Source organism: Engystomops pustulosus, chromosome 1 (genome assembly GCF_040894005.1).
Source record: "Engystomops pustulosus chromosome 1, aEngPut4.maternal, whole genome shotgun sequence".
Classification (NCBI taxonomy): domain Eukaryota; kingdom Metazoa; phylum Chordata; class Amphibia; order Anura; family Leptodactylidae; genus Engystomops; species Engystomops pustulosus.
In genome coordinates, this window is record NC_092411.1 from 187968695 (window position 1) to 187995559 (window position 26865).

The 26865-nt window shown below is 40.2% G+C and overlaps 1 protein-coding gene across 2 annotated transcripts in view; it reads left to right on the forward strand.

Moving 5' to 3' along the window:
- Positions 1 to 363: 363 nt before the first annotated feature.
- The window catches only part of CNOT6L (CCR4-NOT transcription complex subunit 6 like), a 39537-nt gene continuing 13035 nt past the window's right edge, over positions 364 to 26865 (forward strand). The window contains exons 1-8 of one of the 2 annotated variants that reach the window (XM_072115592.1): positions 364 to 724; positions 8371 to 8496; positions 14010 to 14131; positions 15226 to 15412; positions 17169 to 17254; positions 17358 to 17447; positions 19229 to 19297; positions 22803 to 22960. In XM_072115592.1, coding sequence (XP_071971693.1) covers positions 14020 to 14131; positions 15226 to 15412; positions 17169 to 17254; positions 17358 to 17447; positions 19229 to 19297; positions 22803 to 22960 — 702 coding nt within the window. In that variant the 5' untranslated portion in view covers positions 364 to 724; positions 8371 to 8496; positions 14010 to 14019. The remainder of the gene's footprint in view (positions 725 to 8370; positions 8497 to 14009; positions 14132 to 15225; positions 15413 to 17168; positions 17255 to 17357; positions 17448 to 19228; positions 19298 to 22802; positions 22961 to 26865) is intronic. The other variant, XM_072115601.1, reaches the window with a different exon arrangement.

Genomic DNA, 26865 nt, shown 5'->3' on the forward strand with positions numbered 1-26865 from the left:
TCACACGAGGCAGTTTCGTTGCAGAAACTTCAGTCAGTTCCGTCTGAATGGACATCGATGTTCAGTGGAAGTTAACTTTACAGTCACAGATAAACGTCTGCCACCAATCCGTAGCGTGTGAACAAGGCATGGGTGTACACCTTCTGAAGTGCACATTTTACTATATCAACATTCTATATTTATTTTCTGGCACAATGAAGGCTTGAGAACCATCACTGTCATCTGCCATGGGACTTGCCCCCTCGACCCCAGGACAATTTGACGACTACGTAATGACCCCCACTGACTAAAAATAGCAAGCAGGCGAGCAATGCGGGCCAGCCATGGCTCCTCCTCTTCCTCTGTCATCATCACCTCCTCATCAGCAGAGCCCGCCTCAGCCTGTGAACGCCCCTTTTATTCCCCCTCAGTGTACACACATCCTCCTCACCCTGATTATTCATCTCAATATTTATATCCCTGCACACAGCGGGTAGCGTTTATAAGCGGCCGGGGGCAGGAAGAGGCGAGCGCGGTGTCTGCAGAGGAGCACAGTCACAGCGGGAAGAGACGCACGGAGGCGACCACAGCTCGGCCAGTTCCCCCGCACCTCCTGCTGCCTGCATGCATTTACTGTCTAGTGGCTCCCGCTCAGCCCCTATCTCTACCGAGCAGCAGCAGCAAGGCCCGAGAGGAGAGCGACCAAGGCAGCCACCGAGCCCGTGTTGTGAGGCGCTGAATGCAGGTGAGGGAGGGGGCAGTGAGGAGGAGGGGGATGTGTTGCTTTGTCTTGGCATGCTCCTATGTATGTGCACATGTGCCCAGGCCCTACCAATGTGTCGTTCCCCCCCCCTCTCATCAGGGAAGGCCCCGCCACGCTTTACTTCCCGTGCGGAGAGGTGTGAATGGAGGTGAGGTCCCCAGCCCCCATGATCCATTGCCCACCTCCTTTCTCCATGCGACCTATTGTGTTGTTGGCCCGCCATGCTATTCTATCTTGCTCTCCATGCACACAAGTTTTCATGTCTTTGTCTCGTTCACCCAATAATCTGTTGTGTTTTCTTGTTTGTTGACTTTTCCTTCCTTGGGTTGTGAGCGCCTCTCATGTGCTTTGTTGCCATTCTGGCCTTTGAGGAAATATACTGGTGTTTTGTGCCTTAAAGAGGCTCTGGATTACATCTAAACATCAGCTTTCTGGTTCTATCCTGCTGCAGGACATAATACATGTGAATATGTGCTTATGTCTTTTGGTGTGTAAGGTTCTGCAATATGTCTGCCCATCACATAGTGATTGACTTTTCTATGGATGAGGTCCACCGATATGACTGTATATATTGCAGCTTCATATATTTAATCTTATTAAACTTGTATATTCCTGAACTTTCTCTTGTTGTAAACCTGTCTTTTGGTATTGTCTTCTAACATTGATAGTTATGTTATATAGAATTGTTTCCCCTAAATCCCTTCCTCATCAAATCCCTTCCCTTCCTTGGTTGAACTTGGAAAAGTCTTTTTTTTTTTTTTTTTTTTTTTTCTTCAACCGTATAAACTGATGCTATGAATGCCACCTCAGTTTACAATCATGGATCTTTACTATAGTTTTACATGTGCCATAGTCCTTTGCAATGATTTGTTTATAAGGAGAACCTTGTGTTGTCATGTTGTCCCAAGCTTCCATATTGTAGGATACATTGTAACACAGGCCTAGACTCTTCCTACCCTTAAACTTGTCTTCCAATACATTTTAGGGCCTTTTGTAAGTGCCTGGAGTGTAAATTCTATTAGTTTCATAGTTTCATAGTTTCATATACGGTTGAAAAAAGACACGTGTCCATCAAGTTCAACCAAGGAAGGGAAGGGATTGGATGAGGAAGGGATTTAGAGGAAACAATTCTATATAGCATAACAATCAATGTTATTTAAGTTTAAAAAGGCATCTAGACCCTTCTTGAAGCTCTCCGCTGTCCCTGCTGTGACCAGCGCCTGAGGCAGGCTATTCCACAGATTGACAGTTCTCATAGTAAAAAAGCCCTGTCGCCTCTGGCAATTAAACCTTGTTTTCTCCAGACGGAGACAGTGCCCTCTCGTCTTTTGTTTTGATTTAATCTGAAACAACTTGCCACCATATTTTTTGTATGGACCATTCATATATTTATATAAATTAATAATGTCCCTCGTAGTCGTCTCTTTTCCAGACTAAATAAATCTAGTTGTTTTAATCTTTCCTCATAACTGAGACCCTCCATACCCCTTATCATTTTTGTGGCTCTACGTTGAACCCTCTCCAGCTCCAGGGCATCCTTTTTATGGACCGGTGCCCAGAACTGGACAGCATATTCCAGGTGTGGCCGAACCAGAGCCTTGTACAGTGGTAATATTACATCCCTATCACGAGAGTCCATACCACTTTTGATACATGACAAGATCCTACTAGCTTTACATGCAGCTGATTGACATTGCATGCTGTTATTCAATTTATGATCTACTAGTACCCCCAGGTCCTTCTCAACAAGGGACTCTCCCAGATTTACTCCCCCAAGTACATATTTTTCCTTTGGATTATTGGCCCCAGGTGCATAACCTTACATTTATCCACATTAAACCTCATTTGCCAAGTGGATGACCAAACATTCAGTTTGTCCAAGTCACCCTGCAGCCTATGAACATCCTCCATAGACTGTATTACACTACACAGTTTGGTGTCATCTGCAAAAATAGACACAGTGCTATTAATTCCTACCTCTATATCATTAATAAATATATTAAATAGTAGTGGGCCAAGCACAGAACCCTGGGGTACACCACTCATAACTGGTGACCATTCCGAGTAGGAATCATTGACCACAACTCTCTGGATACGATCCTTCAGCCAGTTTTCAATCCAATTGCAAATGATTTCTGCCAAACCAATAGCCCTAATTTTACCCATCAGGCGTCTATGAGGGACAGTGTCAAATGCCTTTGCAAAGTCCAAGAACACAATATCCACAGCTGCTCCTCTATCCAGGCACCTGCTCACCTCTTCATAGAAACAGATAAGGTTAGTTTGACAACTTCTATTCTTAGTAAACCCATGCTGGCTGTCACTTATTATTCTATTTGATGTCACATACTCCAGTATGTAGTCTTTTACTAACCCTTCCAATACTTTCCCCACAATGGAAGTTAAGCTTACAGGCCTGTAATTGCCTGGCGAAGTTCTAGAGCCGTTTTTATATATTGGCACCACATTTGCCTTGCGCCAGTCACTTGGCACCACACCAGACATTACCAGACACCAGACACACCATTGATATACCTAAAAAATTTCTTAGGATTTGTTTTGCTATCTTTAGCCACCTGTCTTTCATTTTGTATTTTGGCTGATTTGATTTCCTTTTTACAGATTTTGGTAAGTTTTTTGTATTGAAAAAGTATTGAAAGCCTATTTTTTGAATGTCCTCTTTTTCTCATTAATTGCCCTTTTAACTGTAGCCACGCGGGGTGTAATCTAGCCCGTCTATACTTCTTACCTGGAATAAATTTAGAAGTATAATGACCCAGGATAGATTTGAATTTCTCCCATTTAACATTAGTATCATCATTTGACAGAATCTGATCCCAGTCTATATCTTGTATTGCAGCCTTGAATTTCTGGAAACTAGCCCTCTTAAAATGTCCTACCTGTTTCTGCTTTTTACAGTTTAAGAGGAAAATAATTATATTATAATTGCTGTTCCCATGGGGTTCCCGGACACTGACATTTTGGACAATCTCCGCATTGTTAGAAATCACAAGGTCCAACAATGCATCACCTCTTGTGGGATCTTTTACAAGCTGCACCATAAAATTATAATGCAGAAAGTTGAAAGAAAAAGCTCAAAAAATGAAATCTAAAAGCTTATAGAATCTACAGTCAGGTGAGAGTCCTGAATAACTTTTTTACAACTAATATACAGGCAGTCCCCGGGTTACGTACAAGATAGGGCCCGGAGGTTTGTTCTTAAGTTGAATTTGTATGTAAGTCGAAACTGTATATTTTATCATTGTAGATCGAGACAAAAAAAATTTGGGCCCCAGTGACATTTGGAGTTTAAACATTTTTTGCTGTAATGGGACCAAGGATTATCAATAAAGCTTCATTAGCTGGGATTGCATAACCTGTGTATGCCTTTGTCTATATATATATCACATGATGTATATGGGAAGTGTAGGAAGGAAGAGGAGGTGGCTGAGACACATACACAGCCTGGGCCTAGCGAGGAAAAACAACAAAACCAGAAGTGCGGGGGGATATTTCACCTGGCAGAGCATGGCTACTTCTTCTTTTTCCTTCTTTTGGAATATAAACTGGCAATTCTGAACTCGAGGATTCTACTAGCAGGTTACACTGAGTTGACACTTCTTGGTAATTTTCTAGCAATAAGGCTTTTACCTTCATTTGAAGTGAATGCTTGTTATGTCCATATAAAATCTAACTTATGCAAAATGGATGAGAAGAAAAAATCAACGACACTCCGCCACTCTTCCAAAACTTGTCTTTATTGATATGATTACTTACACACAGGTAACAAGGTGCATAGTGAGGGAGGAAGGGCTGGTAGGGTGCCTAAAGCGAGGCATCAGCCTTTTTGCACTAATCTGTGCTTCTTTTGGGCCAAAATTGTATGCCAGCCAGAGCTACGTTTGTGGTGCAGTGCCTACCTTTTTTTTTTAGCATGTTGGTAGTATTTTCAGTGGGTAACGGCAGTAATTCTCTGTATTAGTTTATTCAGTTGAATCTTAAAGTCAATTACCCTCATCTGCTTGGGTCAAGTATTGCTTTCATTGAAATGAGTTACTAAGTGAAGGTTTGTTGTGGCAGACATTGCTAATTATCAAATGCAAGCACTTGGGTCAGAACACGTATTAATTCAGTGATGCATTTCTCTTGATGTACTTGCAATTGGTTTGTAAGTGTTGGGCCACGTTTACATATTGCGTTTAATTTTGTAACTGTTACTAAACAAATTAAGTGTAGTTTAATTAGTAACGGTGTTTTACTTGAGAATACAGATGAGCGGACTTTAGGTTGACATTTGTGGTTCGGCCTTGGAAACCGGAAGAAGGCTTAATTTTTATCCTGTAAAGAAGTTAACAAACTTGAACGCTCCTGTAATCTCATCTATTTATCATGGCTGAGATCAGTATGGCTGGATATGAGTAAAGCTTACGGGGGTGAATGTATGTGTGTTTTGGTGCTTTTTGCCACTGTACCGAAACTTGTTTTCTGATATTGGCCATAAAACTGTTGGGTCTTGTTCACACAGAAGCAGTAAGAAATTGTGCAGGTAGGAAAGAGAGTTGCCATCCACTGACTCATTTTCTTTTTTACATGGTATACAATTTGCTTATCATTATTGTATAGCCCTTGGATGGCAATAAACTCCTAACACTCAATGCCAATACTCTTAAAAGCTACAGTTCTTATAAGTATTATAGCTATTTAGGTAGTTTTTACCCCCATTTGATACCAAATATACTTTCTAGGACCTACACCATATCTCAACTCTACTGGTGGAACTCCTTTGGTGTACACTTGTGTTTAACGCCTAGCAAAACAGGGAAAATATCAATCTGTTTCTTCTTATATTTTTTTTTCCTGTCCATGATTGGGGCAGGGGGGGTCCGGGGGGGGTGCACTAACATCTTGCTTGAGCTCCAGTAATGGCATTTATATATTTGCATTACAGCAACCGTTGTGGCCATAGTCGGCAATTGGTCCGACTGGTTGTTTCTGGTGAATCTTTTAAGCAAGAAATAGGTGCAAGATCTACGTCAACTGACATCTATTGTTTGTTGTGGAGGCAATAATGACTTCTATTGAGGTGGTGTTTTTATTGCAATCCTGTCTGTCTTGTTTGTGATGCAACTCAGATGGTTGCTACACAGAAAACCTCTTCAGAATAGGCTATTGTCAGTCTAGGAAGGCTACTGTCCAGATGATTTAATCATTATAAAATGGCCCATGGAACAGAGTGCCCCCACCCTTTAATCCTTTAAATAAAATGACCTAATGTGGGCCTCATTATGCCTTTTTTTTTTTTTTTTCTTCTTTAATGTTGGGTGTGAAATGCGGAAAACACAGTAGCCAGATTCTGCATTGCAAGTCCAGCCAGGTTTAACCTCTTAACGCCGAGGCCCTTTTTATTTTTGGGGTTCCCTTTTCTTTCACTAGATTTTTAGTGGTGATAAGAATTTTTAGGTTTTTTAATATAATTTTTTTAACTTCAGACCTTTTTACAGGTGGCTGTATATGGGGATTTTTCTCCTCATTCATTACAATGTTCAGATCACACGTTGTAATGAATAGGTTAAAAACAGCCTCAGGTCTCCGGAAGTCCTGAGGCTGCCCATGCGTCACCAGGCTTTAAATGCCTTTAGCAGCTTTGCCTGAGGCATTTACAGGGTTAACGGCAGAGATTGGTGCCAGCACTGACTGCGGATGTTACCGGAGGGTGTTTGCTGCAATATGCAGCAAACTCCCACCTTGTATAGAGGGCTCAGCCCATGATCCCTCTCCATACCCCCGCCGCACCAGTACGTTGTAGTACGTCACATGTTGGTCAGGGGTGAATAGAGGTATGCACTTTTGGCCTACTGTCCATTGACTTTATTTGGGCAAAGTAGCTCTGATTTATGGAGCACTCAATGAACATTTTTCTCCTGAAAACTGACTGTTTCCTCTTAAGATCATACATCTATCACACATTTGTTGCATGTTTAATCTGAGAATGCTTGTTTCTATTCCGCTTTGGAAAAGAGGTTTCTGATATGCCGCATAAAAATATATGGGGGAAAAACCTTTGTCATGTTTAGTTCAGCGATTCTAGTTTAAAACTTGTAGACAACAGGCTTTATACATCTCCATACTTAGTACAGTGGTTGATGCTGTTGTATGCCTTGCTGTCAGGGTAACTGCAATGTAGTGGAATGGGTGCATTATTTACAGCAGTGGTAATTTTAGATTTGCCAGCCAAAATCAGTTTGTTTCTTATTAGGCTACCGCCATACTAAATGGTGACTTTTGTGCCACGATCTGCAGCAATAAGTGAAATAACACTTGCAGCAGATGAAAATCTTTTACAACAATGCTACTGTATTACACTGGGGAAATTCGGCACAGTAAATCGGCAGTTATTCCATTGTCCCCACCTGCTATTTAATGAAGAAATCATGTAAACCCCTTGGAGGCCTGGTCAGGTGTAGCAAATTGCTGGGACCTCAGTAGGGCTAGTACTACTTTGTCTGATTTACTTTTTGGCATACTGCATTTCAACTTGAGCTAACATATAAAATTTTTTTAAAAATTCTATATTTTGGACAGTCCTTTGGAGCCTCCAATAGTTCTTGGCAGATATCCCAAATAAGCTTTTGAATGTCAGATGAGTTGGATATGTTTCCCTCCAATGTCTTCATTGGCGGCTCCATTCATTTTGATAGGACTACTGTAGAGTCCTCCTGTGAAATGGTTATTCTTCCAGATCTATGGCCAACTTGAGGCAATGACAAGCGCTCTAAATATCCTGTTAGAATTGTATTTCCTTTGTGATATGGCATTCAGAATTTACTAGGCCTTTGCCTACTGATGCAAGTGATTCATTGGTAGGCAACGGCTTATCTTTGTTTAGTGTGTGCAGCCACTGTTAGCCTTTTAGTCTTGGCAAAGCTTCCTTATCTTCAGAGCAGGAGAGAAAGTTGATCAGAATGTGTGACCTACTTTGATTCCAGTGTATTTTGTAGTGGGGTCTTTTGCATGACTGTCACAAACAGCTGCTAATGCTTGAGATGTAGTTGGCAGCTACCTGTACATGGTACTGTTACATGCCACAGGTTTGGTGTCCCAAATTGCCCTGATGGGTTTCCTTTTAAATGATCTGTATGATGTCCTTGAAAATCAGATGGCATTCTAGGGAAGTGTGAATAAGCCCTTACATCACTGCCAAACAGTGACAGTGGTGTCCTTCACCTCAGTTTTTCTATAACCATAGAACTGCTGCATGTTGTTGAAATTCACACCAGTTTGTGGCCGTTGTTTTGTTAAGCAACGCCAGTCATTCCACAGAAGTGACTTGTCAAACAAGTGACAAACTAGTCAGTCTCATACTTCAGCCTTGTCATACCTTTCTCATCTAAGTCTTCTCTATAAACTATATTATAAACCATGTTTTTGGCGTATTGGCTGGTATTCTGCAGCAGAGAATGTCATACTTGCCACTCTTACTTGGTGGATTAGTGGTACAGTGCATTTATTAAAAGCTGTAATGCGGCTTCAATCTTTGTATATGTATATGTGAAATGCACTTGTGTTGTCCAGTGTACACCAAACTTGGTCTTGCTGGTGCAGTCAGTAATTTCCTTCAATTCTTCCAGGTTTTTTGTCCTCTTGATTCAACCATAAAGCTGCTTGAGACGTTTTGCTTGGAGATTCTTAGTTGATTCTAGAAGAGTGAGAACCAGTTGACTTGCAGATCAGCTCACTTCATGCTGATTTAACAGGTAACAAACATTTGCCACGTTTAAGTGTTAATTCTAAATCTCTTCCACTCCAAATATAAAATCCTAAGCTGGATAAAGATTACACTGCCTTCCACTTTCATCATAATATATTGGGCTATCTAAGGGTTTGGTTTAATTCTAAAAAGTGTGTAGATAGACCTTTAAAGGGAAAGGCAACAGAGATCTAGTTAAAAAAAAAATCAAGTACATTCTCCTTTAATTTTTATTCTGTCCACCAAGACCAAGACCAATACTTACTTGCTCATTCTGAAGGGGTTTTTCCATGCAGCAGTCGCCTTATTTATGAAAAAACTGGATTGTAATAGAAAAGAGCATCATTGCCTCCACTCTTTGACTCTTATCTACGCCTAACATCCCTGTACAGATCTTGCCCAGAAAACTCTACAAACACATCTGTTGCAGTTTATGGCCATGAGGCTTTATTATATTTCCTGACCAACTCGGGTAAATATACAGGGCAGCTTATTTAGATGTATGTAGACGGAATATGGGTTTTTTTCTGGGGTTTGCATGGCTCTCGTTTGTCTGGCAGGCTGTAATGGAAAGTGACAAGAGCAATGGCTCTTAGAGTGCTTATACAGGCGGTCCCCTACTTAAGGACACCCGACTTACAGACAACCCGTAGTTACAGACAGACCCCTCTGACCTCTGGTGAAGCTTTCTGAATGCTTTACTATAGTCCCAGACTGCAATAATCAGCTGTAAGGTGTCTGTAATGAAGCTTTATTGATAATCCTTGGTCCCATTGGAGCAAAAAATGTTTAAACTCCAATTGTCACTGGGGACAAAAACTTTTTTGTCTGGATCTACAATTATAAAGTACAGGCAGTCCCCGGGTTACGTACAAGATAGGGACTGGGGGTTTGTTCTTAAGTTGAATTTGTATGTAAGTCGAAACTGTATATTTTATAATTGAAGTTCTAGACATTTTTTTTTTTTTTGCCCTGGTGACAATTGGAGTTTCAAATTTTTTGCTGTAATTGGACCAAGGATTATCAATAAAGCTTCATTACAGACACCTTACAGCTGATCATTACAGTCTGGGACTATAGTAAAGCATCCAGAGAGCTTCACCAGAGGTCATAGGGGGCAAAGGGGTCCGTCTGTAACTATGGGTTGTCTGTAAGTCGGGTGTCCTTAAGTAGGGGACCGCCTGTATACAGTTTCGACTTGCATACAAATTCAACTTAAGAACAAACCTCCAGACCCTATCTTGTACGTAACTCGGGGACTACCTGTATAAACAAACCCAACCTTAACCCCTACCTGATGCTGCCCTTTTTAATTTTTCACTCCCCACCATCAAAAGTCTAACATCCTTTATTTTTCCATGTACAGAGCTGTGTTATGGCTTATTTTCTGCGTAACAAATTACACTTCAAATGGTGGTATTTAAAATTCCATGCCATGTAATGGGAAGCAGGGGAAAAAATTGCAAATGAACTGAAATTAGTAAAAAAAACCTGCATTTGTGCCGTGTTCTTGTGGGCTTGGAATTTACGGATTTCACTGTATGCCCCAAATGACATGTCTACTTTATTCTTTGGGTCAATACGATTACGGGGAGACCAAATTTGTATAGGCTTATGTTTTCATACATTTTCAAAAATTAAAACCACCTGTACAAAAAAATTTTGGGGGATTTTTTTTTTTTAATCCTTCTGGCACCAATAACTTTTTTTTTATACTTTTGTGTATAGAGCTTTGGGAGGTGTAGTTTTTTATTTTTTTTTGGAATTTGACGTTTACAATGTTTTCATTTTTAGGACTGTAAGACCTTTTGATCACTTTTTATAGAATTTTGTAAAAATGTCAGAAAAGTGCCATTTTTGACTTTAGGCGCGATTTTTCTTTACGAGGTTAAACGCAGTGAAAAACCGTTCTATTTTGATCGGGCATTTTCAGATGCGTCGATACCGAATATGTTTATGATTTTTACTGTTTATCACTTCTAGGGGAAAGGGGGTGATTTGAGTTTTTAGGTTTTATTTTTTTACTTTAGGTTACTATTTTTCAGACTCCCTAGGGTACTTTAACCCTAGGTTGTCTGTACAATCCTATCATATACTGCCATAGCACATTGTAATGAATAGGTTAACCCAAATTAGCCCCAGGTCTTAGGAAGACCAGAGGCTGTCATGTCATCGGGGAGCAGCGATCCGACGCCATCACATGGAGCGACGATTCTTGGCAAGATGGTGGCGGCGATCGGAGGGAAACCGCACACTATCGGTGCTGGCACCGATTGCGGGTGTTAACGGTAAGCCTTTGCTGCAAAATGCAGCAAAGACTTACCAGCTATGGAGAGGGCTCAGCCCGTGAGCCCTCTCCATGCACCCTGCATGTGACGTAGTATTGTGTCACGTGTCGGTAAGGGGTTAAACTTATTGGGTTTTCCTGTGGACAAAAAAACTGTGGCCGTAAAAAATCTACTAAAGGGTGATCAAAGGGTCATGCAAGTTTTTTCAGAATGGTATCAATGAAAACTGACTTAAAGTGAACCTGTTGCTGCCCTCAAAAATACAGCTAGGGACAGTTTCCCATAGAGCCCTATCAACTTATTCTTCTTCTAGCCCCAAAAAATTGCTTACTTTCCATCCCCATAAATCAACTTTGTTTTTCTGCTCAACCAGCATCTTGCATCTGCTCCTCCCCATGCCTCCATGGATTTCTAGTCCTCCCCATGCTGCTGTGATTGCAGATGTGACAAGACCTTAGATGAAATCACTCTTGTCACATGACCTATAATACCCAGTAATGTAACAGAACTCCCTCTCAATATTCCACATAGCATGCCCTAGCAGTGAGGCCTGTCAATCAGGAACAAGAAGGCATGGCAATGCAAGTAACCACTGAATATGCAGGGCTTCATTGGACACTCTTGTATGCAACTCGCCTATGCAGGTCATACACGAAGTTTACAAACTTTTTTTAACATTTCAGCCATGGAAGGGAACCATTCAGGGATGAGGGCAAATGCTGTATGAAGTATTTATTTTAGGTGGGTTAATTTCAATGGCAGGTTCAACAGCTCCATACAGTAAACTTAGAGCTCTTTTAGTGGGTACTCTGGCTGTTGCCACAGCACAGTGTTTGCCAGACCCCACTCAACGGATCCTCCTGCAGTTCCAGGTAGTCCCAAGCATCCTGTTGTGGCTTTTTGTAAGTGGAGTGTGAGAAATGGAAGCTCAAACAATAAAGGACTAAGGGGTTAAGTACTTGGGATGAAAACCATTTAACCTAACCACCTCTCTGATTTGAGATTTGATAAAGCTGCCACAGCATTCTTTTAAAAATGCACAATAAGTGGTTTCCGACTGTATGGAAAGATGGTCTATGGACAATAACTACTGGAAAACCATGTAGCATTGGTTAGAATATACTTGTTGGACTTGAAATCCCACTCCAAAACAAGCAGTGTAGTAACTGATATATACTGTACAGGCGGAGTTTTGCAGCACAAACAATGTGCTAACTCAGCTTATACTCAAGTCAAGAAAAAAACAAGTGTACTAGCCTTCCAACTCCCCCCTCTTCTATCCATATTGGCCCGGGAGCAGACACAGCAACACAGCCGTCGCACAAATCCAAGATGGCGAACCCAACCCTAAAGTCAGAAGTTACAGGGTTGTCTAGGGGCAATTTAAATTGTGTACACCAGGACTGATGGACAGGTTGGACTTATTAACAAAAATGCTGCATTTCACAGATATAACAGTGAATTGGAGAATGTTCTTTTATTATTCTGAGTACATTTAAGAAACTTGTCATGGCATAACAAGTACTTTCCTGACCTCAAGCTTTTAGCAATACTACTTATGGAGAATTTGCTATTTAAGGCTGCCTCTGAAGGTGTGTGCAGACTTGCAGCTGTTGATACTCCACTAGGAGGTTGTGGGGAAATATGTAAATGGTTTTTACAGATTGAGGGGGAAGAAATAACTTTTAAGGCAGTACCATTAACAATGTTTGGGAATGCCTACCTTGGTGCTATATTTAAGTGCAGTGCTAGAACAGATGCAGGTCACAGTCCGATTGCATATGCGTTTCTCTGGAAACACAAACTATCACCAGAACCTGGTATCTTGCATTGTTTTAATGCAAAGACTCTGGGCTCTGTTAACCAGTCGCATGTTAACATAGAAACGTTTACGTGAACAGGTCGAGGCCCAGACCCTATTGCTGCTCTTATACCCGAAACTGGCTTTTTAGATTTTTTATTTTTTTAACAAACCCTGATGCTCCCTTCACCTTACTGATGGAATGTGTGCAGTTGGGCATCATGATTGCTGTTCAGGTAGTGGTCTTACAACATTGCCAAGATTTCCTCAAATCCTAGTGTCTGTTGGTGGTGTGTGTGTGTTTTTTTTTTTTTTTTTTTTTTTCTGCCCTTTTAAATTAAAATACAATTGAAAAATAAAATCCTCTGTATAGTCCCAGGGATTGGCTATGGTTTGGATGCATTTCAAAAAACATCTGACATCACTCCTCACCTCAGCCCCCACCTTTGTGCTCCTGTACAGCTTCTCCCTCCCCCTCTGCTGTCGGCTCGCTACACTGTGCTTTGTTCCAGTGGGGGCTGAGGAGTAGGCAGCATAGGCAAGTCACATGTGGGTTTTTTTGCATCCAAAGCAAAATCAGCCCCAGGTCTAAGCAGATAATTCTGTCAGGAAGCCAGGCTGGCGTAGTTAAAACCCACTTATATGTAATGCAAATGCTTAAAGCATGCAATGCAGCTGAATTGAAGTCCTGCAACCTGTCTTTGGTGAAAATGAGGTCCTTGGTGAACGGTTCCCATTAACACCATGACCTAGAACTTGTCCTAAAGTTGCATGTAACATGAAAACCACACACATATCTGAATAAAGTTTGAATTTCGCCATATCCTGCCTTTATTTATACCTTTTTATGGCATTCTTACTCAAATTCTTATAAGCCACTGATAATGCGATGGCTCAACCATGAAAGTGACATTTCTTGTCTGCTTTCAAAAAATATATTGGTTTTAGGGGTGCCTCTTACCTATTTTAATTGCTATATTTTGCGGGTTGTGCAAGTCATAACATTTCTAGGTGAAATTTAGATTTCAGGAGAGAACTGTCCTAACCTGCAAAATGTATTAATTCCAAATGAATGCACCCCTAAAACCAATATGTTTAGAAAGCTTGGCAATTGCATTTGTCTTTATCATGTGAACATATGACTATGAGGAACTCTACACATGTTCATATATTACATTTAGGAGGTGTGAATTAAATAATTTTCTATTGGACACTTTTTTGCCATCGGGGCCTTATCTTTAAATTTCGTTATACACTTCTTAAAATGGGTCGAGTGTCTGCTTTAAGAAAATATATAATTTGTCTGGGTTTGTTGTTTCTAAATGTCAAAATTGCTGTGGCTATTAAGGCAATAAAAATTTCCAGTAACAAAAGATTGGAATTGTCTAAATTTTAGAAGTATTTACTTTTTTTTTTTTAAATACATTACAGACTGACAGTAATGCCCAAAGAAAAATATGACCCTCCTGATCCTCGTAGAATCTATACCATCATGTCGGCAGAAGAGGTTGCCAATGGCAAGAAGTCTCATTGGGATGAATTGGAAATTTCTGGTGAGTAACCATAAGGCCGGTGCCACACGCACCGCTTTGTCTGCATTTGAAAGCGCAGGCAAAGCCGCGCCTAATGGGGCGGGCCGCGGCCCAATCGCATCGGCGTTTCTATGGAAACAAGGGAACGAGCCGCCGGTGTTTTGCGTTAATTTAAAGCAAAACACCGGCAGCTTGTTCCCGATTGCAGGAGTTTCCATAGAAACGCCAATGCCGCGGGCCGCCCCGTTAGGCGCGGCTTTGTTTGAGTTTTAAACGCAGACAAAGCAGTGCGTGTGGCACCAGCCTAAGTCTTTGTCCAAAGTTTGTTACCTTCTTTCTTCTAAATAGGGCATAACAATTAAATCTGTGGTTTCACTGCTCCCACCCCCACTGGCTAGAACAGCGATTCCATTTCAGCCAATTGATGCTCCATCATTTAAAGGATCCCCACTTTCATAATCTGTGAGGTTCAGGTTGTAATCCTGCTTAACCCCCCCCCCCACCGCCCCACCCTTGTGGGCATTTTGGTTAGTCCAAGAATTGGTGACGCCATGTGAATTAGTCCCAAGTAGGAGTCCATTCATAACTGCTGCCAGCTGTGTGTTAAAAAATGCTCCCCAGATTATTGGAAGGACTTTTGCAATGTATAGCTTCATTGTGCCAATCCATGGACACAATCAATTAATTCCTTCCATTAGTCAAGGGAACAGGGATGTGTAAACCAAAGAATGGTGTGACTGAGCATTTTTATGGCACTACCAGAAGTAACAGATTACTTAGCTCAACAGTCTCATTCACTTCCGTAGAGCAGTGTAAGTGTGTGCCCCTGAGTGATCCTACAACTGAATATCGTGCTAGCCATGCATGTGTTGTGCTCCTCCTTCCTTCAGCTCCATGGTATTGTGGAAGCGATGGATGCATGGCATCTTGTTCTATGGAACTATAAAAGCACGTTGAGGCAGTCGGTGTTCAGGCCTGCAGAAAACTACCCTCTAGTGAATAGGTGATTAACTTGTCATTGCTGTGCCCTTATGTGTTGTTTTTACTGTATCAAAATATGTGTGGGTTTATCTTTCTTTTCCCTATCCTGACTCATTTGATTCTCTCTTGTGCAGGGAGGGTGCGCAGCTTAAGCACATCGCTTTGGTCATTGACACACTTGACTGTGTTGCACCTCAGTGATAACAACCTCTCTCGTATCCCACCTGATATTGCCAAGCTCCACAATCTGGTTTATTTGGACCTCTCTTCAAATAAGCTAAGAAGTTTACCAGCAGAGCTAGGGAACGTTGTGTCTCTCAGGTAAGTTGACAAACATAATTTGGCTTTTCCACAACAATTAAAAGGCACCTGAGATGGGATATTATGGGATAATTCTTTTAAGCATCCCCTTTTATGTTAAATAACTGTTTAATCTTTGCCTTACAAAACACCATGTCCTATTCCTTGATTCGCCTGGTACTTGAATGGACCCATAATTTTGATATTAAGTATGGAATCCCTATAATTTATAGCCCTCTAGGCACTTGCAAACTCTTTTACGTCATGAAAAAATGAAATATATATGTATATGTATATGTGTGTGTGTGTGTGTGTGTACATGTGAGACTTTTCCTGACGCCTAAAGGCTGTGCATGGTTTTCAGAGAATATGCCCAAAAAATTGCATTTTAATGTGAATAACACGTACATTCATGAATGGTTTTTATTTCAGACCACTCCTCCCTTATACCTGTTATCAAATTCTTGCTCAAATTCTTATGAGCTGAGGGAGGTTCTGTTATTACACTGCTCATACAGTGGCACACATTAACCCCATCTAAGTGACCTGTGCCCTAGCTTGGAGTATAGATATAGGGGTTTCTTTCCAATTTGGTTTACCATTTCAGTTCATTTATAGTCTCAATTTTTCATACAATTAGTCTCTATTTGTCCATATTTTAGCAGAATTGTTTTGAATTTTCATGTAATTTAATAGAATTGTTTTAATAGAATAGGAGCTTTTTACTTTGTGCATTACAACGAAATGTGTGTGTAATATACTCGAGTATATACGGTATAAGCCGAGACACAGAATTTTAACCCAAAAAACCTAGAAAAATTGATTCTAGTTTAGTTTAAGCCGAGGGTGGGAAATGCATTGATCACAGCCCCTCGTAAGTATATAGCACGCGCCAGCGCGAAAAGTGGTGTACTCACCCGTTAACAACCCTCCTTTTTTTATGCTTAAACTCTGCTTATACTTGTTCTATATATTACTGTATATACGAGTTCTTGCTCTTCTAAGTGGTTTGACTGAGGAGAGCTACTGGCAGATAAGTTCTTTATGTGGGGAGGAAGGCACATCAGATCTAGTTGTGTGTTTGTAATAGCAGAAATTTAGGAGAGATGACTGTAATATCCAACTCATAATCTCAATTCCAATCTGTCTCATCTTTGTCATACTAGTAGTGTTCAGAAGGTAAATAAGTGTATATAAACCCTGTACCCTGATAATGTAACCACATTGTCAGCGCACAGAACTAAATGGATCATAATGTGTCTGCCTGGAGTCCCCACCCATAGACTTTTACATTAAAAAGTTATAGAAGCTAGAAGGGGTTAAAAAATATCTTGTGTAAAAATTACGAGTGGATTGAAATTTGAGCATTTTATATCGTTGGCAAATGCTTTCATAGGGCTGTCAACTGTTGATAGTGTAATGAAATTGCTTGGTTGTCTATCAAAAAATTAAGTTTTAGTGGTAGATTTGCTTTTCAGTTTAATTGCTATATTTTGCAGGTTGACGTCTTAAAATTGCTAACTAAAATTTACTTCTCTGGCTGTTTCGGTTAGTGATTTATAGATGTGAATATATGACAACGAGGCATCTATGAACTCTACACAGTTCATCTATCACTGAAATGTATGGTGCACTTTTTTATTTTTTTTTTTTTTTTTTTTAAATCTCTAAACTGTTCTGGCAAATAATGCAACAAAATTTCCAGAAATGTCTGCCAGAGGGTGAGGGTTAATCCACAGCTTCTACACCAGCAAACTAAACTTTCTCTTTCACACAGGGAATTGCTTTTAAATAACAATCTGTTACGGGTTTTACCTTATGAGCTGGGCCGACTGTTCAGGCTTCAGACCCTGGGTTTAAAAGGTAAGTTGTATCCAGGTGTTTGGGTTTTTTTTTTTTACATTAATGTGTTAAAATTTTCTCTTCAAAGTGATAATTTTTTTTTTTTCCCTTCCTCCTACTCTAGGCAATCCTTTATCACAGGATATTCTTGGTCTGTACCAGGAGCCAGATGGAATCAGAAAGCTACTGAACTATATGCTTGACAATCTAGCAGGTGTTTACCTACAAAACTTCCAGATATAGCCTTTTGTTCCCCAAAAAATGAATCTGTTCTCACATATGATCCATAACTGTCAGTATTGTCATCTTAGATGTTACTATCATGTAATGCATCTTGAGAGATGCAGAATGTGCTGGTTATGGAATTCCATTTCTTGCACATGACTGGGATGACCCATCTTTTTCATCTCAATCTGTTGCACAAGTGTTTCACCACTAATAAAAGTTCTTATTTATTACTCCTCTTAAAGGAAACCTACCACTTGGAATCGTGCTTCTAAGCTGCAAATACAGTGCACCAGCTCAGGGTGAGCTGGTGCCGGTGCTCATCTTCCTTATCTTCTTAAACGGATGCAAAGTTTATTAATCTTTACATAGGAAGTAGATTCCCTGCACCGCTGAGCTGGTGCACGGTATTTGTAGCTTAGAAGCACGATTCCAAGTGGTAGGTTTCCTTTAAGTTAATCATTTTACTAATTGGAAGCTATTACAAAATTTTACCAAATGGATCGAACAGTCAAAGTACAAGCTGTGATTGGCAACACATTCCAAATTACGCTAGATTTATTGGCTAGCCTCAGAGTCCTAAAACTGTAATGCCCAAAGTTTTGGAGTAATTGCTTCCTTTTCTGAGGTCACACCACTTTGTCATTTTAGAATGCAAGTGTCTGTAATATATTATGGCTTTAGACAATTTTTAGTTTTGGGTCACATTCACACGAACGTATGGGGAACATATAAATGGTGTATGTATGTCCCCCGTACATTGCAATGGCCTCACGGTGCCGTATGGGAGCAGTGCAGTGCAGCACCATACCATACCATTCCATAACAAGATGGGGCATGTCTGATCTTTCAAAGGAATATGGTGCAACGGGCTCTATGGTAATCTACTGTACAGCCTGGCATACATTGCGTGAATGCAGCCAGGTTGATAAATCTCCAGCACTGTTACCATAACTTGCACTAGTGAGGCTTCTAAGCAACAATTTCCAACAATGGTTTTTCTTGTGCATGCTTGTGGATTTCCGTAAGATGTCTTGGTTTCTTTTTTTTTTTTTTTTTTTTTTCTTTATAAAAAAAAAAAACTATGGCAGAGTGAAAATCTGAATACATGGTTTTAAACATGGTTTCCCTTCAGCCTAAGGGGCTGTGTGGAAAATAAGTGTGCTTTTTTTTTTTGTTTTTTTTTTCAGCAAAGGCATCTTGTAATCTGTATGAAAACCATGCAGAATTTCCTGCAATGTGTGATAGTTAGGAGCCACAAAAAACTGTCCTGTCTGAATAGGACTTGTCTGATCTTTAGCGGCACATTCATGGGGTGGTGATGCACAGGGCAATGGAGCCATGAGTTAGCCATGGTTTGTGTGGCTAGGTCATGATCAAAGCACAGTTGTGCATGAGGCCTTGTTTGTCTTGCTGCCCCACAGGGTAGGGGACAGTACACCAGCCTACACAGACCAGTAACTAATTTGGGTATCTTGGTCATATATGATGTATACTAAACTGGAAGGTGTCCTCGCCCTTCAGGAGTATTGGTAGCCTATAGCAGGGGATTAACTGCTGTGCTTGCATGCACTGTATACAGCATTAGGCAAGTACCTCCTGCCACTTTCTCACAACCAAAGCCAACCCAAAAGGAAACTGCTAATCACATATAGACCCAGTATATGTCCTGGTATTTGGTTAACATTTATTTATTTTTTTTTTGTATTTTGTAAGCTGAATATTTAGTGAAAATTAAATGAGTGTTTTCTTTGTCATTTGCTTTTCCAGTTCATCCTGAACAGCTTCCTCAGAGGCCGTGGATTACTTTAAAAGAACGAGACCAAATTCTCCCCTCAGGTATTCTGTTCAGTATTTTTATGCTTGTTTGTGAAACTGTATAGCACAAAAAAAGCTTAAATGTTAAATACTATTCAAAAGTTGCCCTTGTGTTAATGCATAAAATTTAAGAAAAAAGGTAGAAACTCCAGCGATGTAGTTTCCACAGATCGATAAAAGTCCAAAATTTATTTAAAGTTAAAAGCATTACAATGCCCAGGCTCTGACACGTTTCGAATCCATTAGGATTCTTGGTCATCGATGCTGATTATCGGCAGAGTATGCCTAGAAAGTTCTCCATACACCTCAATGCCTCATTTCCAGACAATTTGTCTGAAGCCATGAGGCTGTTAGAGCTCAGGTAAGATGGTAGCCACCCACTCTATAGTGTGTGTGTGTTGTGTGTGGTTTTTTTTTTTTTTTTGTGTGATTAAAGAATAGGCTGTCAATATATGCACCTCAATTTGCCATTATATCTGTTTGGTGTAGCAGGAGCCTGGCTTCCTGTCTGCTTTTGGGCCTGCAAAAGCTGCATATTTAGTGTCCAGCTGACAACTGCAGGATTTTGTACATTTTATGAAATGTTGATGGATACTTTGAAATACCCGTTTGTATTCTTTTAACTTGGTTCCTCTTTTAAATGGTTTGTTGGTGAATTTTAAAACAAATTAAACCTTTGTTGTCCAGGTATATAGAAAAATGCTGGCTCTGATTAGAGGCCATCAGTGCCGTACTGCCTTCAGCCTCTATATTATATCTGGACAACCCCACTGTGGTTATAACTGCTGCAGATCCATTACGTCTCTGTGGTTCACAACCCACATGGCTTTACTCCGTAGTAAAGTCCAAGAAGCACAAACCGATGATATAGTGGGTGCAGGCCTCCTGGGACTGGACCTGAAGTCCCTCAGCAATACATATAAGATAGCGGGCAGCACTCCAAATTGTATTGAAAAAAATAGTGGTGTTTCTATATTCCATAATCGGCAACAAAAACGGCGACGTTTCGACTCCGTGGTAGTTACCCCAAATGGGATAGTAGGTCACTGGTGATTAAGTGAAGAAAAAATTTTTTTCTTTCCCAAAACAACCACCCAAGATTCTTCAGGTTGTCTGTGATACCTTCATAACTCAAGTTTGTTTTCAATTACATACTCTGTGGGCTCAATTTACAAAGTCTTGTGTACTTGGCAGCTTCTGAAAGCTGTCTTATGTAAGGGTCTGTAAATGACAGGAATGACATTTATCTCTGAACATGCCAAGTAGTATGTGCTGTAAAAGAAACGATTAGTGCTGTGGGCTTTAAGCTTTCTTTCCTTTCAAAGACTGATTACAGAATACAAATTAAAGTTTGTAATCTTCTCATTAGCAGTATTACCAGACCTCAAAGAACCTTATCTGTACAGACTTGACAGGGAAAATAGATCTTGTAATGTTCATTGGTGGCTTGTGTTCTTGAACGGCAACTTGGATTGCTTGCACTATTTGGTGTATGCCCCAGAAAATGAATGTGCCATAACCTGCTTTTCCCCTAACGGAGGTCCTTTACTACTGCCACACAACACCCAACAGCAATGTATGCAGCTTGTAACTTGAAGACATGCCCTTGTAATACAGGTTACAGATGCGCTTTAAGGGCCTACTCTGTCCAACCCCCCTATATGCACATGGCTCGTAGTGGGGAAGTGTGATGTGTGGAGTAGACTGAAACAGTGAGTATGTTCTCCTTATGGAGAGTCTGTTGGAATATACTTGTTTGGCTTTAATCCCACATGTCATTAGGCTTCCTGAAAGTCTTACTACCTTGGGCTACATGCACACGATGTATGCCTGCTGTACCATAGCTTGGCGGACATACATTGGTGCAGGGGATGAGCGCAGCTTACCCCAGCCTATATCCATAGGCATATACAGTGCATGGTGCCATAGAAAGAAATGACATGTCCTATCTTCTACGGAGCAGTACGGTGCCGTACAGGGCCGTGAGCCCATTGATGTATGGGGACGTATATCGGCAGTATATACGTCCCCCATACATGTGTGACTGTAGCCTTACAAGGTAGCAAGAGGCATGGTTTCTGTGGCCGATAAAGGAAAAACGAATAGCATATTTTATAGGCTGTCCTGTTGATACAGATAGTTGTAGTAAGCACTGTATCTGAAATTCTGTGCATGGCATAGGGATGAGGACGAGGAGGTTAAGGATTAACTCTTTCCTTACCCAGAGTATATTTCCTTTGTTTCAGTTCTCCAATTAGACTATTCAAAGTTGGTCTGTAAAAAGAAATGGTCATTGCACATTGTCAGGGTCCTTTTATCTCAGGGCTCATTCACATGGGGACATACACGCGGTTGCATATGTCCCCATAAAATGCAATGGTGGCCCGGTGCCACACGTGTGGCATCGTTCCGTGCCCCGCTCCGCAAAAAGATAAAGCATGCTCTAGCTTTCTGGGAGTGTGCGGCCGTGCACCGCTGTTTCCTATAAAGGGAGGAGGGGCCACCTCCTTCTCTCCCCCAGACACAGCGGGCATACCGCATGTGAATGAACACTCAGCTGTTGGAAGTACAGGACAAACATGATTTACCCAAATTGCTTAAAGGGGATGGGGGATAAATATGATTGTGGTGGATCTCTGTTGTTTGACACTCCACAATCGGCAGAACAGGACATCGCAAGATCCTCAGCTTATCTGCTCCTTGGCATAGGCACTCTTGGGTTTTGGGCCATGCTGTGTGCCAATTTTGAAATCCTATAGAAGTGCAAAATAGAACTGTCATGTGCTCCATTGACTTGACTTCTATGGAATATGCAGGTTGGGTTAAAGGACAGACTAGACCCAGAATTCTGAAGCAGAAATGGGGAGCTTGTGCTCCCCAGGATTTGTGGGTCAAGTAGCCAAGACTTCATGATCACAACCCCTTTAAATATGGTGGTGTTGTTTGCTTTTGGCCAAGAGGTCTAGGTTCCGGTTAGTTTTGTGGCTTTGTTGCTTCAGTTTGTAATCCTTCATGGGTCCTTGTGAACTGAAGTCTGATATTTAATGGTCAATGGCCTGACCTGCTTATAGCTATGATTCCCTTTGTGTTCAGCATAATTAAATACAGGATTAGACCATAATCATATGTTTAATGAATTATAAAATGGCAATGCTGTTGGATTTGAATTTAACATATGGTCCTGCATGTCTTCTGTTCAATGTCTCACTCGTTACTACCCACTGTTGGTGGGTGTGTGTAGTTTTTTTAAACTTTTTTTTTTTTTTTTTTTTTTATGGGTTGTTTAAAATGTATGTATTGTATGCTGCGGTACAGTATTTTGTACATTAAGGTTTGTAAATTCATAACTTTATCATAACACATTTATTTTGCTCACAAATAAGGAATTCCATTGATGTAGTTATTTGGGTATTTGTATTCTGTAGAACTTTAAAGCCTAAACTGTGTGAGCATGTAAACAAGATGGAAAAATATTGAAAGCTTAAGTGAAACACACTAATAGTCAATGTATACATTTATTTTCCAGTTTCCTTCACAGTTATGTGCTACAATGTTCTTTGTGATAAATATGCTACTCGGCAGCTTTATGGCTATTGCCCTTCCTGGGCATTAAATTGGGAGTATCGGAAGAAAGGTATCATGGAAGAGATAGTCAGCTGTGATGCAGATATCATCAGCCTTCAGGTAAGCTTCAGCAAAATTCAATGTGGTCAGTTTCAGCTCTTCGTGCTATACTCCTTACTTCCACAGGAGGCCAGGATTGTGCAAGCAATTGGCTTACTGAAAAGCACTTGGTCAATTAGGTCAGGTGGAATAATATGTGCGATCTGTTTTAGTCTAATAGCAGGATTTGCCAAGGTCTAGGATCCTTCACTTATCTGTCTTTGTTAGAATTTTGAAAGCGCATCAAAAGCCAGCCTGGGGGCAGTAGCTGCAGCAGCCTGTTTCTGTCTCTTTTCATTATTCCTCCCACCCATGATAGTTTTAGCTGATATGGGGAAGACTTTTAACCCTTTGTCAGCAAGTATTACTGGTGGGAGGGTTAAAATTGTGACAGGTCATTAACCGTAATGGCTGTATCTTTTGCATCTAGAAGCACAATTATGGTAGCTTCTGCTATTTAAAATGACATCAGAACAATTTCTATGTGCCACAGCTTATAATCTTGATAAGGATACCCTATAAATTATAGTTCAAGTAAGTTATTCTTAGTCAGCATTTTAAGATATTATTAGCTAACAGACCTTCAAACCTACAAAGAAATCAAAGGTGTCTTTGTATAAAGTGTATTATGAAATGGTGCAAACACAAGTTTACAATCTTAACATTAAAGCATCTAGCAACCCACCTGTGTCAACATAAGGGGGGTATTTTAGAATGACTAAATATTCCTGATGCACTGTGTAACAGCACACTGGAAGTAAACTAATATATTTTCAGGTAAGGTTAGTTCAGTACATGCCATTGTTAACACTACGTGTGGTGTACGCCTATTCTAATATGTGTATAAAAGACAACTATCCGTTCAAATAGTGTGCTTTTTGGTCAGACTAACTTTGAGTCTGTTGATTGCACGTTGCTTGTGAGATCTAAGAACTATTTATGATATTTATATATATATTTACTATTTATATGATAGGTTAATTGTCCAATCAGAAGGCACCATTGGTATGGTAATAGTAAACAATGAAACCAGAGTTTAACCTCTTAACGCTCAGCGTCCAATATATCGGACGCTGAGCTAATGCCGGTTTGGCTCAAGATCTGAGCCGAACCAGCATCAGGAAAGACTGGGTGCCGGCTGTGACTGATAGCCGGCACCCCAGTGTAACACCCGCGATAGGAGTTGTCTCCGATCGCGGGTGCTTAACCCGTTAAATGCCGGCCGCGGCATCTAACGTGCATCTGGGGGGTCTTGCCCCCCCCCCGAACCGTTTTCGGGGGGCGCCGATCGTTGCTATAGCAACTCTGGGGTCCGATCTGGACCCCAGAGTTACTTGCAAGAATTGCCGGTAAGATGGCGTCTGTGACGTCATCTTACTGGCACAGTGCCAGCCTATGCAAGTGTATAGGCTGACACTGATAATCTGCAAAACATCAGTATTGCAGAATATTATCATGAACAAGCAATCTGATGATTGCTTGTTCATGTCCCATGGTATAAAAGTGAAAAAGTAAAAAAAAGTCATCACTAAAAATGCCCCAAAACATATAAAGAGACACATAACTCAAAAAAACGTCTAAATCATAACACAAACCCCACATATATAGTATCACCGCGTCCGTAACAACCCGTAGAATAAAAGTAAATCATTATTGAACCCCCACGATAAACGCCGTAAAAAAAAACTGCTATAAACCTTCCAAAAATTATGATTTTTAGCTATTCAATCCCACAAAAAATGCTATAAAATGTGATCAAAAAACCATATGTACTCCGACATGATACTGGTGCAAAGTACAACATGTCCCGCAAAAAACAGCCATCAACCAGCTCCGTAGCCAAAAAAGTAACAATGTTATGCCACTTGGAAGTCGGCAATACATAAATGATAGATTTTTTTTCCCCACATTAGGGTTTTGTTTGACAAATTTAGTAAAACGTAAGAAAATATATTCATGTCTGGTATCCCCGTAATCGTATCAACCCATAGAATAAAGATAACATGATTATTAGTCTATACGGTGAACACCAAAAAAAAAAGTAAAAAATTAGCAGCTAAGATCGCAATAGCAACTTCGTGGGAAAAAAAGCTGTTGTTCCATTACACTTGGTAAAATCTAAGCTAAATTGGATTATGATTAGCGATAAGTTATTCAGTATGTTACATGATAAAGAAGCGATTTTTAAAAAAATTTGGCAAGACTAGATCACATATTCCTCTACTGAATGAGTAGTGTTTCTGGTATATTAGGTCCTTTTTCGGACTCTCATCCCAGGCCAGGGGTACCCAATCTCCCCCCCCCCCCTCCCTTTCTTCCTTCCATTCCCCCCAGAGATCTTTGCTGGGCTATTTTAAGCTAACTATAAGAATATACATATTGTGTACTTTATGAAAAATGTTTCTATGTTGCTACATAACTGACAAACAAAATTTCATGTTTTAAAATGTCTTATTGCCTTAAACTCAATAAAAATTATTGAAAACAAAAAAAAAAAATCCAGTACAGAATTGATGCTTTTCTACTCCTGCCCTCAAAAGTTCCTAAATTTTCAACAATGGGTGATACCAACCCCAAAATGGTAACAATGGAAAAAGCATCTCATCCCGCAAAAAAAAAAAATGGCATCACATGGCCCCAATAACGAAAAAATTTTTATAGCCTACAAAAGGGGCCAATGAGGAAACTAATATCCTGGCAGCTGCAGCGCCCTCCTTCCCTTCTGCACCTCGCTGTGCCCCCATAAAACAAGTAACAGCCACATGTGGGGGGTCTTTGTACTCAGGAGAAATTGCAGAACAAATTGTATGGTGGGTTTTCTCTTTTTATATTTTGGAACGTATAAGGGAACAATATGACCATTCTAAACTTCAACTCCTTTTTGATTAAATTACTATGAAGATCTCAAGGGGTTAACAATCTTCGTAAAAGCTGTTTCTGATAGCTTGAGGGGTGCAGATTAGAAAATGGGTTGGTTATATAGGGGGTTTTGATGATAAATATGTAAAATTTCATTCAAAACTGTATTTATCCCCAAAATAGTCAATTCTGAAAATCCGGAAAAGCGATATTCTATTTGTAAGCCGCGTGACATCAAAATAAATTATCCAAACATTTCAGAAATTATGAAAATGTAAAGTAGACAAATGGGAAATGTTATTCAGCAACTTATTTAGGTGGTAAATCTATCTGCCTGAAAACGCGGTGATTTTTGAATTTCGAAAATGGCAAATTTTTCAAAAAATTTATCATATTTTCTTTTTTGTAAATAAACGCAAGACTTATGAGCCAAAATTTACTACTAAAATGAAGTACAACATGTGGGGAAAAAACAATCTCAGAATCGTTTTGATAAGTAAAAGTGTTCAAAAGTTATAACCATATAAAGCGAAGCAGGTCAGAATCCAAAAAATCGGGCTGAGCCTTAAGCTACAAAATGGCTGCGTCCTTAAGGGGTTAAAGAGCTTTGTAAATGTTAGAATATTGTTATTTATGTTCTGGATCGTGTAACGACTTCATACCTTGTAACAAATATGGGATACGAGGTAATATATCCTCACATCAATTATGTTAAAGCTAAAAAATACACATGGCTTCTTTTAGTGTACTTGTAGTGACATGTTCAAATGTACTGTGTTTAACCCCTTAAGGACGGAGGGTTTTTCGCCTCATTTCTCGCTCTCCAACTTCAAAAATCCATAACTTTTTCATTTTTCCGTGTACAGACCTGTGTGAGGGCTTATTTTGTGCGTAACAAATTTTACTTTCCCGTAATGTTATTTATTTTAACATGCCATGTACTGCAAAGCTGAAAAAAAATTCCAAATGTGGAAAAATTGAAAAAAAAACGCACGTGCGTCACGTTCTTGTGGGCTCAGTTTTTACGACTTTCACTCTTCGCTCCAAATAACACGCCTACTTTATTC